Source organism: Phaethon lepturus, unplaced genomic scaffold (assembly GCF_000687285.1).
Source record: "Phaethon lepturus isolate BGI_N335 unplaced genomic scaffold, ASM68728v1 scaffold9388, whole genome shotgun sequence".
Lineage (NCBI taxonomy): Eukaryota > Metazoa > Chordata > Aves > Phaethontiformes > Phaethontidae > Phaethon > Phaethon lepturus.
The window spans coordinates 9,920-24,107 of NW_010555520.1; the positions used below are offsets into that span (position 1 = coordinate 9,920).

Genomic DNA, 14,188 nt, shown 5'->3' on the forward strand with positions numbered 1-14,188 from the left:
GGACCGGGGCGGGAGCAGCCTGTCCCTGAAAGGCCGCACCCCACAGAAGGGACCCAGGCTGGAGCGGTTTGTGAAGAACCGCAGCCCATGGGAAGGATTGGAGTAGTTCATGGAGAACTGTCTCCTGTGGGAGGGACGCTACAGTGGGGCAGGGGCAGAGTGTGAGGATTCCTCCCTCTGAGGGGGAAGGAGCAGCAGAGACAACATGTGATGCACTGACCACAGCCCCCATTCCTCGTCCCCCTGCGCTGCTGGGGGGAGGAGGGAGAGAAAATCAGGAGTAAAGTTGAGCCTGGGAAGAAGGGGGCTGGGGTGAAGTGTGTGTTTTTAAGATTTGAGTTTATTTCTCATTATCCTACTCTGATTTGATTGGCAATAAATTAAATTAATTTCCCCAAGTTGAGTCTGTTTTGCCCGTGACAGTAATTGCTGACTGATCTCTCCCTGTCCTTATCTCCACCCACAAGCTTCCTGTTATACTTTCTCTCCCCCGTCCAGCTGAGAAGAGGAGTGATAGAGTGGCTTTGATGGGCACCTGGTGTCCAGTCAGGGTCTACCCACCACAATTTGTCACTTCTTATTACTCTGGTACAGAGACCAGTCTAAGTGATGCATCACAGTGGAAAGCTTAACAGTTTTCTTCTTGAGACAGCTAAGAGCTCTTGAATGCACACTAAACAGTCCCGGCAATTTGTTGTTACTTGCTCTTTGATATTTTTTCTAAAAAATCTTCTATTGTTAGTTCAGCTTGAAAGAGTTGTTCAGGCTCAACCACTGCAAAGGAAATACACGTGCAATGGATGATTTTCTGGTTTTTTTCTGCCAGTACCCCCATTGAGTGCTTCTTTTACACTTTGAACATCTATTGGCCCCTCAGGCTCTCTGGCAGCTTTCTGATGTCTTTCTGATGTCTTTGAAAAATAATATATTATTATATGCTATGACTGCTGCAAAGTTTTTTTCTCAAGTTTGCCCTTGTCCTTTCTTATCACAGTTTTAGACTTAATGTTGTGGGGTTATTCTTTTTGGCAGAGAGTGTTACCTCATTTGGTCATGACTTTCATTTTCAGAAGTTTTTCCTCATAATTCTAATTTACTTTGCTGTGTAAATATACCAAATTTTTTTTTTCCTTTTTAAGTCACATTTTTTGGATTTACATCCAAATGCATTGCTATACATTTTTACATGGAAGCAAGCTGCAAGATCTGGTTCTGACAGAAAACTATTTCTGACCTAGCAACAACTGCAGTGCCTTTAGATCAATATACATTACAAAGATCTGCAAGAACCTGTAGAAAAGTACCCTCTGTCAAGGTTTGCTATGGATCCAGTGATGTAGTCAAAGACAAATGAAAACAAATTGAGTACATCTAGTTTTCAGTTTGGGAAATACTAAATTTATTCTCCCTTATTGCCTGATTTGAATGCTACACAGATGAGTTTTTCTTCACTATGATTTTAATTTGGAAGTGGGTTCCTCTGTAAAAAGCTGGTAGATTCTAAGCACTTTTCTTGTTTTCCTGTCATAATCTATTAAAAATGTATGATCTAGATGGCCTATATTTTGTTTATGGAATAACAGGAACCACAGCTCAAAACACACACTAAGACTGGTAACTTAATTATTAAAGGGCGTCAAGAAGGAGCTTTTTAGAAGAGGGATGAGAGAGATACACAAAGCTACACACTTGTAGAGTAGAAGGAACACACTGACTATAGCCCTTGAAATAAACATCTCTGCATCAAAGAAATGCCCAACCTTCCCCAAAAGTTCTCCTAACAGATAACCTACTATGTGCTGAACAGAGATTTACTGCTCAAGTCAAAGGCAGAGGGCTTTCTGAAGCTCATTACTGGCATTATGGTGCTGATCTAATGTATATGAGCAGTATATTAATAACTGTTTGTTAACACCTGTCAAAAAAGCCTGCTTGAATCATACTTAAGTGTTAACTCCGAATTACAGAAATAAAATAGCGAAATTAGAAAGTTTTTAATGTCATGTTTATTCATTGTTGTTCTTCTACTGTAGTACATTTGTCTGCATATTTCAAGGCTGTACAAAGACTGGTGTTAATGCTTAATACCTATTAACAGACTAACCCATTTTAGTCAATAATTTACCCCTCCTGCAACCAGAAATCAGATATATACCATGAACATGGGCAAAGAAATAATATAATGATAGATGTTGTGAAAAATGGAAGAAATAGATAGGAAAGTAAAAAAGAAAAAAATAAATAAGCATGTGCATTATGAATGCGACTTTTGGTATTGTGTATCTTAATACAGAAAACAGATCTTTATAATATTGTGGCTATACTAACCATGAAGCAGATGAGAAATAAGAGTACCAATGTTGTATTACCGGACAGTCTGGGAACAGAAGGGGTTATACCAAGAGACATGGTAAGTGTCACTGGTGGAGAATAGGTGTTACTGGTAGGGTGCTTGATCCTACAAACAATACTGGAATGGCGCTTACTACTATGGGTGATTTCCCAGGGCCAAATGGTAATGGTACAGGCACTGGCACTTGGGGGAGATGGCTTGTGTTTCCTGCTGCTTGGAGGCTTCTAGAAGCTGGTTTAGATGCAGGCATAGGCTAGAAGTAGTCTTCTGGCTGCGCTGAGCTATATATCTGATTCACAGAAGTCAGCTCCAGGGCACTGAACTGCAGAGGTCTGATTACCTCTTCTTTTCTCAGACCCGATTCTTAGACCGTCTAATGTTTGCTCTGGAATGAGTCTGGACTGTAAACTCCCACAGAAACAGTGGGCAGGCCAGTATATATCTGCAGGGGAAAAACACACCTTCTTTGCGACCCCTTTGCAGCAGCCTAGCTGGGACGACAGCTGAAAGGCAAGGATGTAGTAGACTCACTGGACAACAATGGTACTATGCAAGGTAGTAAGCATTATGCATGTTAAGATCTATGCTAGATATGAATTTCATGTTGGTAGGAAAATGGGCACAAGTAGTAAAGTGCCTTAACTTGCACCCATTTGTCAGTCAACGCAAAAAAAAAGATGAGGAGGTAGCTGTGAGGTAAGAAGTAGGCTTACACAACCCTCTCTTACACACATGCTCCTCATCTTCCCTGCTAGAAGATGTATCTATGCTGTCAGTATCACACAGGCCTATTTTGTCCCAGATCTAATGACAGTTCTGCCTGAATGCAACCTTCTTTAAAAAAAAAAAATTAAAAAAAAAAAACAAGGCCCAAACAAACATGCAACTATGACAACTTAAATTGATGAAGTCTCATCTACAAAAAACAGTGAATAACATCAGTTAAGAGGCGGAGACCCCTCTGTAGCCATGCCATACTCATCAGGTCAAACACTTGATTAATCAGTGGTGATTACCGCACACCTAAAATATACATCACCTTAATCTTTTTTCAGAGGGTTCACAATTTTTCCCATGAAGAGTATATTGCTCTCCATAGTTATGACCATTAGGAAGGGCCTGTTGAATGTAATGGTAACTGGAACGGACATAGGCACTATTTCCATGCCTGTGGCAGCTGCTGCTTCGGTGCCAGTCTCATCCACGTTTACCACAGCCTTATGAATAGCCTGTGAAGAAACAGACATGTTACCAGTCAAGTAGGTACAAAACTAGTCAGTTAAATAAAAACTTGGTCTAAAAGTGCCTGAAGAAGTTATTGGTAAGAAACAAGCATCAGATGGACAGGTCTGAGCCCACTGCACAAAGACAGAAAAGTTGGGAAAAAAATCAGCAAGCTATTTGCAGCATAGCTTTTCTAGCCCCGGAGAGGAAAGGTTCATCCCCGATGGAGGGGCATGTCCCTGCTAGTGAAAACATTTGCTTTGTTTCTTTTCTTATTCCCTGCTCCCATTCATGCAGATCTGTGGAGATAGACTAAATGTTAAGAGAGCAAGATCATATTTAACTGTATATTAAAAGTTCGTATCATTGAAGAATTAACATGCAAATTAGCACAATGAATAACATCCTATCCTATGTTCCTATGGGAACATGTTTCCCATGTTCCTTAATGGCTTGGAAAAAAATGGGAGCGAAAGGAGAAGACCAGAAACGGAGGGCTAGAGCAGAAAAACCTGTAAGTTTTATCTGGCAAAATCAAGACATTCACAGACCCTGGTTCACTAACTTCCACCTTAGGTCATGAGGGAAGTTGTTTTGTTCATATTAGACAATGAAATTTGCACTGATTGTCATCTTTAAACTCTAGGTTTATTGAAATATATCTTATCTGTAGCTTTTGCCTGGGCCTGGCACTAATGAGAGTCATGGCTTATAGGCTCGAAGCCAAATGTTTTTAATAACTGCATTTTCCTTTCACTCAACAGTTTAAAAGCAAGCAGTGTTTTTCCCTCTCCCCTCCCCACAAAACACAAGCAGTGATGCATCCTACAGCTCCCTACTTGCCCACAGACAGGCTAAAGACGGTAGACACAAACAGAAGCAGCAACGGAATGACCACAACAACATGCTGCAGGAGGGCACCAAGGTGTGGATAGACAATGATTTGGTCATGTCTTTTCATAAAAAAGACACATGGGTTGCCACATGCAGGTCAAAAAGGCCTCCTAGATTAATAAGTTATAGACTTCTAACCTGCTCCAACTGAATTGCAGTGAGAATGCAAGTAACATGGGTGAAATACTCTGTATGCCAACAGCTGCCTTTTCTTGTGAAGCACAACCTCTTTACATGAGTTTTGCATCATGAATAGTTGTAAAGAAAGTGATCAGTAACCATGGGCCCATAAAACAAAAAGCAGGGTGACTTACCTGGGAAATTCTGTGCTGGGGCTGCCCAGTGATCCCAGACAGGTCAGCCTTATCAGTGAATACATCCATGATGCCCATTTTATATAACATATTTTTTAGGTTATATGTCCCATAAAGAGTGAATTTCGGAAGATACAAATTTGCTGAGCTGCCAGAAAACAAGCGCAAGAATATGGTGAAACTTTTGATCAGATATCACAGTGTAACACAGACTCCCAAGAGACAAACTCATTTTGCTTTCTCCCCGAAGACATTTTGCTTGCAGGCTCTCTCTAGCCTGCATGGGAGATGTATGTTGGCATTAATTTGGAGAGAAGAAAATAGGGTTTATAACAAAGTTGGAAAGCTGCTTGAGAGGATAGGGTTGTAGGTTGCTGGCTCCCAGTCTGCAGTCTGCCAACACATGAACAGTGAGATTGACCCAGTGATCATTCAGCACCTCCCTAAAGATCTTCATCTGACATTTGCTGAAGTTAGTGATATTTTGTGCTTTCTGCTGGAAGTATCTTCATTATGCCCCGTTACTGAAGAGGTTTCACCCTGTGAAAAAGTGATTCTTTTAGGTGCCTCAGGCTGGGCACAAAAAATCCAACACATCCAAGTTCACTGGTTACTTGGGGGGGGGGGGGGGCGGGGGGGGGGGGAAAAAGTTGGCTTTGTGTGTTTATCAGAACAATCAGGACAGAGAAAACAAAAAGATATACCAAAGGAGCAGGACAATATGTGGTGGTGATTGTATGGATGACAAAGTAAAAAAAAAAAAGCACATTGACAGAATATAGTTAGTCAACAGATAATTCTTTTTCTATGTCAAATCCAATGTCTGAGTTATTAAGGTTTTTTTATTTCCTTTTTTTTTTTTTTAAGTGACTGGTTTGCTGCTTTCCATAAATTAATCAAAGCTCCATATTGCTGCCTCTTTTCTTCCTTGCTTTTTCAGTAAGGATCTAATGATTCCTTTTCAAAGGTTAAAGCCGACATTTACAGCTAGGAGCAGCACGATGAGACAGAGCTTAGTGGTAATGCTGACAGTGGGTACCGTTTTCTGGTGAGAAACCAGGACAGTTGTCCAGGCTTACAGGTCAGGGAGGTGTGGTGCACTTAATGAAGCTGGCCAAAGAGCAAGTCATCCAGTGGAGAAGTGGGAAGGAAAGGGCGCATACCTCCAGCGCAGCACGGCATCTAATGCCAAGTCTGGCTGGTACCCAAAAATGAGACTGCTAGTGGATTGATAACTTCTGCCTAATTTCTGACTGCTGCCTTAAGTGAGGATGCAACTATCATTGAATCATCTGTCTTGCTATTACATACAGACACTCATTCACAAGCCCCCACTTGCTTTCAACATGGAGGAAAGGGAAAGCCGTAGGCACACAGCAACAACGCGACCAGGCAGGAAGCACTGCGATACACTTTCCAGAATAGAAAGTGATGTTTTCTCCACAGTTCAGCCATTAAATAAATCTCAGCTGCCTGTATTGGCAATACTTTGGCACTATCCCCTGTTCAGCAGCCAACAGTAGTGAAAAATGTTCCTCGCAACGCTTCTGCAAATTGTGTCAACGTCAGTTTGCAGCCAGAGAAACAGGGACAAACATAACTTGCCCACAGGCCTTAAATCATTCCATATCCTACATCAAACCCATTTATTAAGACCTCCCAGAGACTCCAAATAATAGCAAAGGCAATCAGTTGCTTTGAAAACTAGAGGGAAAAGGAGGAGTTTGTGTCATCAGTTTGCAGGAGACAACTGTCACGATGAAAAACAGGGAGTTGCACGAAACAAGCTTCTCTTTGACAGTGATATTTTTTATATTATATGATTTACATCTCCCATTGCTTTTTATATTATATGATTTACATCTCCCATTCATGGGTTTTAGGTAGAATATTCCAGTTTGGGGAGGCAGGAGAGGGTGGAGAGAGGAAATATAAATCCCCCCAATTGCATTTAGTCTTTTTTTGTTGATTCTCAAGGCAATTGTGTTTCTATGAAAAAAATGATTCATAAGTATCTTGATTCACCATCTTATTTGTTCTATAGTGATTTTAGTCACAAACCACATAGCTGTTCCCAGAAGTTTCAAAACTGTGAAGATGCACAGAGAATTACATACTTTTTTCTGTCTTTTTTTTTTTAAAGAAAAAATATTATATTCTTTTGATAAGATTTCACAATGGATCAGAGTTAAGAGCATAACATTGGTTTTGGTTTTCTGTATGGGATGTAATTTTCATCTTGAGAATTGATCACCTAAGATACCATTTTCATATGTGTATGTGTGAAAGTCTCTAACGTGACACATCAGTTTCATGAATCAACAAGGGCTTGATTCTGTAAACATGTTGTGCCGCTGCTTATACGGATGTTTTGATGCCATCAAAGGCTACTGCTACACATGACACTAAACAGGAGTCTAAATTTGTTTTTAGAAAGCATATAAACTTTCTGCCTTCTAATCAAAGTTACCTTGAAGCAAGTGTAGCTTATTCCAATTTTGCCTTCTTAAGTCCTCAGAGAGCCTGAATAATTTTGCTTTGCAATGTGCCAGCTGCTCTACACTCTTATCATTGAGCTTTGTCCTCACAATTGCCAAATGAAAATCGTTATTTCAGCATTAAATGTGCAATTATTGGTAACTATAATAGGTAGAAAGGAAGCAAGAAACAAGAAAAAAGGCTGAAGGAAAGTAGTAGGAATTTACTTATAAATAGGAGAAGGCAGAAGACCTCCCCCCAGAAAAGTGATAGGAGATCTTAAGACACAAAACTGGGGGCTATGGAGAGTTAAAGATGTGAAACAAAGTGTGGAAATGGCAGAAGTCCTGAAGCTGTGATGGCTTTCACTTCATGCAGTACTGAATGTGAAAACACAGGGACACCAGAAAGCCAGATTGCAACTTTGGTCAGTAGGAACTCTTTTGGAGATTAAAACAGAATGAAAAATAGTGCCTTGATTCTGTGTCATAGTCCATCAGATTGAAACTGATGTGTCTCCTAGCCTACCACCTGAACCACAAACTGCAGAATTTTACCTTTTTGAGACTACTGTCCTCCACCTTGACATATGTTCACAAGACAGTCTTTTCTCCAGCTTCCTCATTCTTCCTTGATCAGGCAGAATAAAAAATGCTGAAGCACCTCCTTTGTAATCCATTTGCACCACAGTGGAAGACAGCTGTTGATCATAGCCATGCTTGAACAGGCCCATTCCAAACATCATCGGGACTTCAACAGCCTTGTTCCCATTCACAAAGAATTTGTTCTTTTTAGTGTATTTGGGATCAAAAGGTTTTTCCCATTCAGCTTGAAATATAAGAGACAGAGTTACAGGATGTTTTGAGGACATGAAACCATAGAACATATCACCATAAGACACATTCATAGATGACAGAAACTGGTACAGCTGGATCAGCTTCAAAGACAAACCAGTTTGCAATGAGCACTTGATCATACCGAATACTCAGAATAATTCAATAGCAACACAAAATAGGTAGAGTGTGATGTAAAAAATTCATCAGATCTTACAGCAGGCTGCAATATCCTTCACTTAGATGAGATACCAAGTGTTCTAGTGTGCACTTTTCCTCCATGACAACAGTTTTAAGGGGGGCCTACAAAGCCCTCATACAATGCAGCCTTTAAATAGAGGTCAGAAGAAGAAAGATTCTCTCCTTTCCTTATTCCCACACCAAAATAGACTCGTGAAGGGTAACATGAGAGAAGAGTTCTCCAGAGAAATTAAAGAATTCAGGTTACTTGCAGAGAGAAGGGGTTTATATGCCACTTTAGTTGATGGCCAATAAAGTAATGAAGAACTTAATTCTACCAGACTGATAGGTTAAAAAAAACCCCACAAACCACCACCACCACCACCAGAAACCTCTCTCTTGGGAGACTACCTTCTAGGGATGGCACCTTTCTCAAATGCTTCTCAGTGTTTAAGTGGAAAAATGAATCTTGAAGTGTCATACTTTGTGTTGACCACCTTGGCTAGGGCATGATAAGGGACTGCTGTACTGTAGTGGAATAGCATGCCCGCTGGCTGAGAGACAGGAAAATATTGCCAGACTTTCGTCTTTAGGGAAGGACTTCTACACTACACCACAAAAAAGGAGGAGGTAAGTCACCAGTACAGTGCAAGGAAGGTTGTAACGCACAGAGAGTGGAGAAGAGCCTAAAAGTACAGGCTGGTTATAGAGGTACCTGAACTTTACAGATCCTCTCCGGATTAATCCCAGCCTCTAGATCAGTTAGTGTTAACCTACTCTCAATTTCAAGATTAAAATCCTTATTATTGCTATTAATGCTATTCTTTAAAATTGCAGAGCTAAAACTGAATCTCCACCATGTTTGGAGGAGCTGGGAAATCATTTCAGTAACAAGAATGAATATCTAATTTTAAACAAAACTTATTTTTAGAACATGTAAAAGTTATCTGTAATACAAAGTTTCTCAGGCTTTTGCCCCCATTGTGCTACTAAATTTATTGCTCCTTCTTAAAACACCTTTCAGTAAGAATCAACAGCTTTTTTGTCTTCTTGAAAGATGTACTTGATGCTAAACAGAAGCCTACCTTGAAAACATTATTTGAGAGAAACAAGTATATGTTCAAGAGAATTAAGAAACATCATATGTATTCCAAACATTCCAGTTCCATTTAGCTGTGGTCAAATCTTCAGAGATTAACACAAGGAGCAGAGACACAGATGAAAAACAAAACAAAACAAAAATACGGTTTTGAATTACTTTTGAGGGGAGCCTCATATTGAGGAGGCGAGTGGAAACATCCAGGTTAACACTTTTAAAAGAAGAGCATTTCTTTTGAAAGAACACCATTTCTAATACGTCACCTCTGTTGCAATTAAAAAGCTTAATGATACTTTTATCAGATAAATTACAGAATATTATTTTTCTGAGTACGATTGCTTTGTTTTCAGAATAAGATAAAATGAGTGAGAGAGAGAAGGTTTGAAAGAAGATGCAATGTCTGGTTTTGGACCACTGATTGAGCTTTACAGCCTTGCTCCTCTTCTCATTAGATCAGCAGTCTGAAAAGTGCTGGGAAGGTCTTAGACTGTATCTAAGCAGACTGCAAAAGTTAATTAAGAAAAACAAGCTTATTGTCATTAGGCTTGTGTTTGATACTGGTGGGTCCATCTCTTCACTGGAAAATATTAGAATCTGCAAATGAAAAAAAAAGATTGAAAACTTATGCTTCTAGACACATCAGGACTACAGCCGTGCTATCAGTAAAGGCATAGTTAGTAAAAAAAAAAAAAAGGAGAACACATGTGTGAAACTAAAGCTACTGTTACATGTTTAGCTTTGGAAAAGTGAACATACCAGTAACAGCAAAATTAATGAGTAAATGTATTTTCTTTTAAGTAAGATGCTAAGTTTTACTTTACTTTAACAGTGTTCTTTGAATTTATCTCTGAAATTGCTAAACAAAAAAACAGCTGAAGTGGATTTCAAATGCTAACAAGGCATTTAAGAAACTGCTTAAATCTCATTCAATTGTATAGGACTAGATGTTTTACTGAATAACGATGCCTCCCTCAAAGTATATTTCAATTAATCTTCAGCAAGCAAGAAATGTATATATTAAAAGATATAGGAAAATTTGCCATAAATTTTGCTAGGAATTGTCACCAGTGTCAAGTAGAACATAATTTCCAACAGCTTTGTTTATAATTAAGGGAAAGTGAGGACCAAAAGCAAAACAAGATATGAGTCCATCTGCAAAATCATATTGCAAAAAAAAGTGATGAAGTCCAAGACTGACCTGAGGAAATAATATATGAAGTAGGAGAATATGATATGTATATCTTACCATTAAAATAAATATAGCTAATAAGGAGAATTTCAGTAAGTGGATCAAGGTTATTTATGAGGTCCTTGATCTTCCCATTGGTTCTTTCTGCTACATATTTGTTGATCTTTATCTGCGCTTGATCAGCCCTCTTGAAGTTCATAGGATAAGCTTCTCCTTCATAGAAGTTTCTGAGATTCCTTAAAAATTTATCTTGTGGCTTCAGTCGGTCAAGCACGAACAGGACATTTCCCATATTCAGCTGTAGCCCCTCATTCTTTCTGTTCACTATTTGCATGAGTTGACGATAACCTTCATGTATTTCATTTTCAGAAATCTCACGTGGGTTAAAGCTAAGGACCCTAAGAATCTGTGTCAGAGTGTCTGATCTGGCACCCAGAGTCAGCATTGCAAAAGCAGTAGAGATGCTCAAAGGAGAGAAAAAAACATTCCCACTGTTTTCATGAGAAGAAATCTCTTTGTAGAAACAACATGCAAACTGACAAACACTGTGCCCTATAGTCTGCTGTGGCATGTTTCGGTTTTCTTGGCCTCTTTGATTTTCATTTCTTACACCTTGGTGATTAAGCTCATAGCAATAACTACTGGAATGAATCCCAACAATTAAAAGACACAGGAAAAACAACATCTTCATGTTTCTATAAGTCTGTAAAAGAAGAAAAGAAAAATGACATTTGGCTTACAAAATTTTTTACCTTGTTCTTAGCAATAAGTTAATCCCTTCACTGTACAGAGCTGGCTTGGTACCAGTGATTCCAAGCTGTTTGAATTCAGGGATGCCGGCTTTCTATTTCAAGGAAGAAGACTCTAGAAAATTACTCAACTTACTGAAGAAGTTATGAAAGAATAAAAATTAAAGTAAAAGAGGGATGAAGTAACACCAAAGACGCCCTCATTAAGGTTAGGCTACAATTCCTTTGAAACTGTTTTGTTTCCAGTGTTCTGTTTTTAATGTGGCTTTAAGTGGCAAAAAGCTGTAAGTCAAAAGTACAGGTCTATAGAGCGGAAAGTAAGGGAGCCAGTCACCGCTAGTCAGTTAAATTTAGCAAGATGAAAAATCAAAGCAGAAGAAAGGCACAATATTCCTCCATTGTGAGAATTAAAATCTTATACATTTTAAATGGGCTGTGTGTAAACATATAGGCAGGCACCAGAGAGAAAGTAAATGCACTTGTTAATGAGGAAGTAATGAACATTTACTGTGTTGCCATAAAGCTTGAACAATTCAGCATCATTAAAAAAAAAAAACTTCCACATAACTAACAAAAGAGAGAAACATGCTTTGAGCAATTAATAAGTTATCAAGACCCTGGAAATACATTGTTTCTTATTAAGAGAGGGAAAATCAGCACATACACAGAACAGCAAATGGAGACAAGTGTGCCTGCTGCATGCAAAGGCATGTACAGCCCACTGACTGAACCAAATCATCTAAAAAAAATAAATTAGAGGAAGCTCTAGAACAATCATGGTGGTTATCATCAGAAAGATAGTAAAGGGTGATTTTGGCAGAGAAGGCTGCAGTGGTAAAATGTGAAGATGAATGAGTGAATTCTGGAGGAACCAAGACACTAGAAGATACTGATAGAACAAGAAAGACTTTTCCAGAGCAGCATGGAAACCAGCCATTCCACATCAGTGGCAATACTTTTAAGTCTAGAAATCAATGCTGTACCACAGTTGGTTCAACAGCTGTTGTCACCAGACAGAAGGAAGTAAAGATGTGGAATACTGGGAAATACAGAACATCCTCCTGTGGTGCATGATCACTTCACCTACAGAATCTTTTATAAAATACTCTCTAGAGGAAAATATAAGGATTTTCAAAGGAGAAAAATATCTTAGGTTTCTGATTTGCAAGGAGAAGTAGCATTCAGACTCTCATGCCTTATAAAATCATTGAGTCTTTATCAGCTCCCACCATGACCCTGCATTTGCATTCTCCGCTTTCCAGTGGTTTGGTTCGCCAAAATTCAGTGAACTCCGAACAGTGAAATTCTGATCTCTGCTTAAATAATATATGCTATAAATAATCCTTAATTCACACTCTTTGAATACCATGGTTATAGCAATACTACTAGCGCTAGGAAGGGCCTGAACCCCATGACAAACCACTGTCAGTTCACTTTCATATCTAGAACGCATTTATATTTGAGATCTTTGATTTGTTTGTGACTTGGTCGAGTGCCACTCTTACTTTAATTCTCTTAGCCTTTACCTCTATCCAGAGTTTCTTTTTTTCCAAACTCTCTAGAAGCTTTAGAGAACAATCCATAGGTCCCCACTTCCACTTCATTTCATGCCATGCATTTGTTGTTATCCACTTACTTCATCTGACTCTTTAAAACATTTAGAGATATAGTATTCCTAAAGAGAGTTATGCTATACGAACATGCCTATCTCACAGAGGACTTGCCTTTTGTATTTAAAAAAAAAATCCAAAACCATACTAAAACAATACACAAAGTTTTAAATTTCAACTTGAATATGAACATGGTAATTTCTCAATTGATTATTCAGAAACTGTTGTCCTGCATATAACGCTTGACAATTTTCCCACAGAAAAAAATCCATTACTTACGGTACAGTCAAAAGGGTCTTGTATTCACCAGGTCTGCACAGGTCCTTGCTCAGTTGTTTATGCTGCTGAACACAAAGCAGGGTATCCTCTAGTAAAGGTTAAGATCATCTAAGGGCTGTGACTCACACATTATAATTTTAGAGATTAGGTAGTGCAAACAATGTTGAAACTAGTTTTACTGGACACCTAACTTTGCTGAATATATGTTTCACACGTGACTTTTTATTATTCATGACTATCTGATTGCCCTGGTTAGATTCAAACCAATTTTCCTCAAACTGAACCTACTGCTTCTTAATATCAAACATTCATACACATCTCAGTTGCCCAAATCTACTGTTTTATGAACAAGAGAGTCATCAGAAGTAGCAACTGCAGAGAAATATCATGAACATAATTTCCAGTGACTACAGCATTGCTACCACTAAGACAGGAGGACAAGGCTTGATGTACTACAACAATCTGGGGTTTTGTGACCTAGCCTGCTTGTCTCCTGCATATCTGTGCCTGGGCTTGATTGTCTCCAGGTGAAACCAGTGATGATTCTAATAGGTGCAGGGCTTAAAACACTGTTTTGCTACATTAGCAAATGCTGCCGTATATGTGCCTTACTATCCACTCCCACACAGGGAATCCGCTGGCAGCAAGAGCTGTGATAGCGACTCCTGAGCCATTTGCGTGGCCCTGCGCCCGGGGAAGAAGGAATGCAGCCGGGATGCCATTGCAAGCAGGTGATCCCAGTTACAAGCATGGCCTGGGGACAGGGGGCGGAAGCCTAGGAACAGGGGTGTTAAATAGAGCAAGTCTTTAGACCAGCTTACTATCTTCTGATCTGGGATGTGGGGAGAAGGCCCTGATCATGTGCCAAGTTCAGCTGGGTCAGATCAGATCAGATAAACTCCTGGGGCGAGCTGGTGGGCACAGAATGGCAGAAGCATCGAAGAAGGGAACTCTGGAAACCACATAGTCAACCCCTTGCTCAAGGC

General features: G+C 39.4%; 1 protein-coding gene across 1 annotated transcript; it reads right to left on the reverse strand.

The window, feature by feature from the left end:
• Window positions 1–3,393: 3,393 nt before the first annotated feature.
• On the reverse strand, window positions 3,394–11,135 carry LOC104624738 (alpha-1-antiproteinase F-like). The gene is made up of 4 exons (XM_010292182.1): window positions 10,622–11,135; window positions 7,821–8,091; window positions 4,786–4,933; window positions 3,394–3,582 (listed from the first exon to the last, which is right to left on the reverse strand). Exons 1-4 carry the CDS (start codon window positions 11,133–11,135, stop codon window positions 3,394–3,396), a joined length of 1,122 nt encoding a protein of 373 aa, XP_010290484.1.
• Between the last annotated feature and the right edge of the window lie 3,053 nt (window positions 11,136–14,188).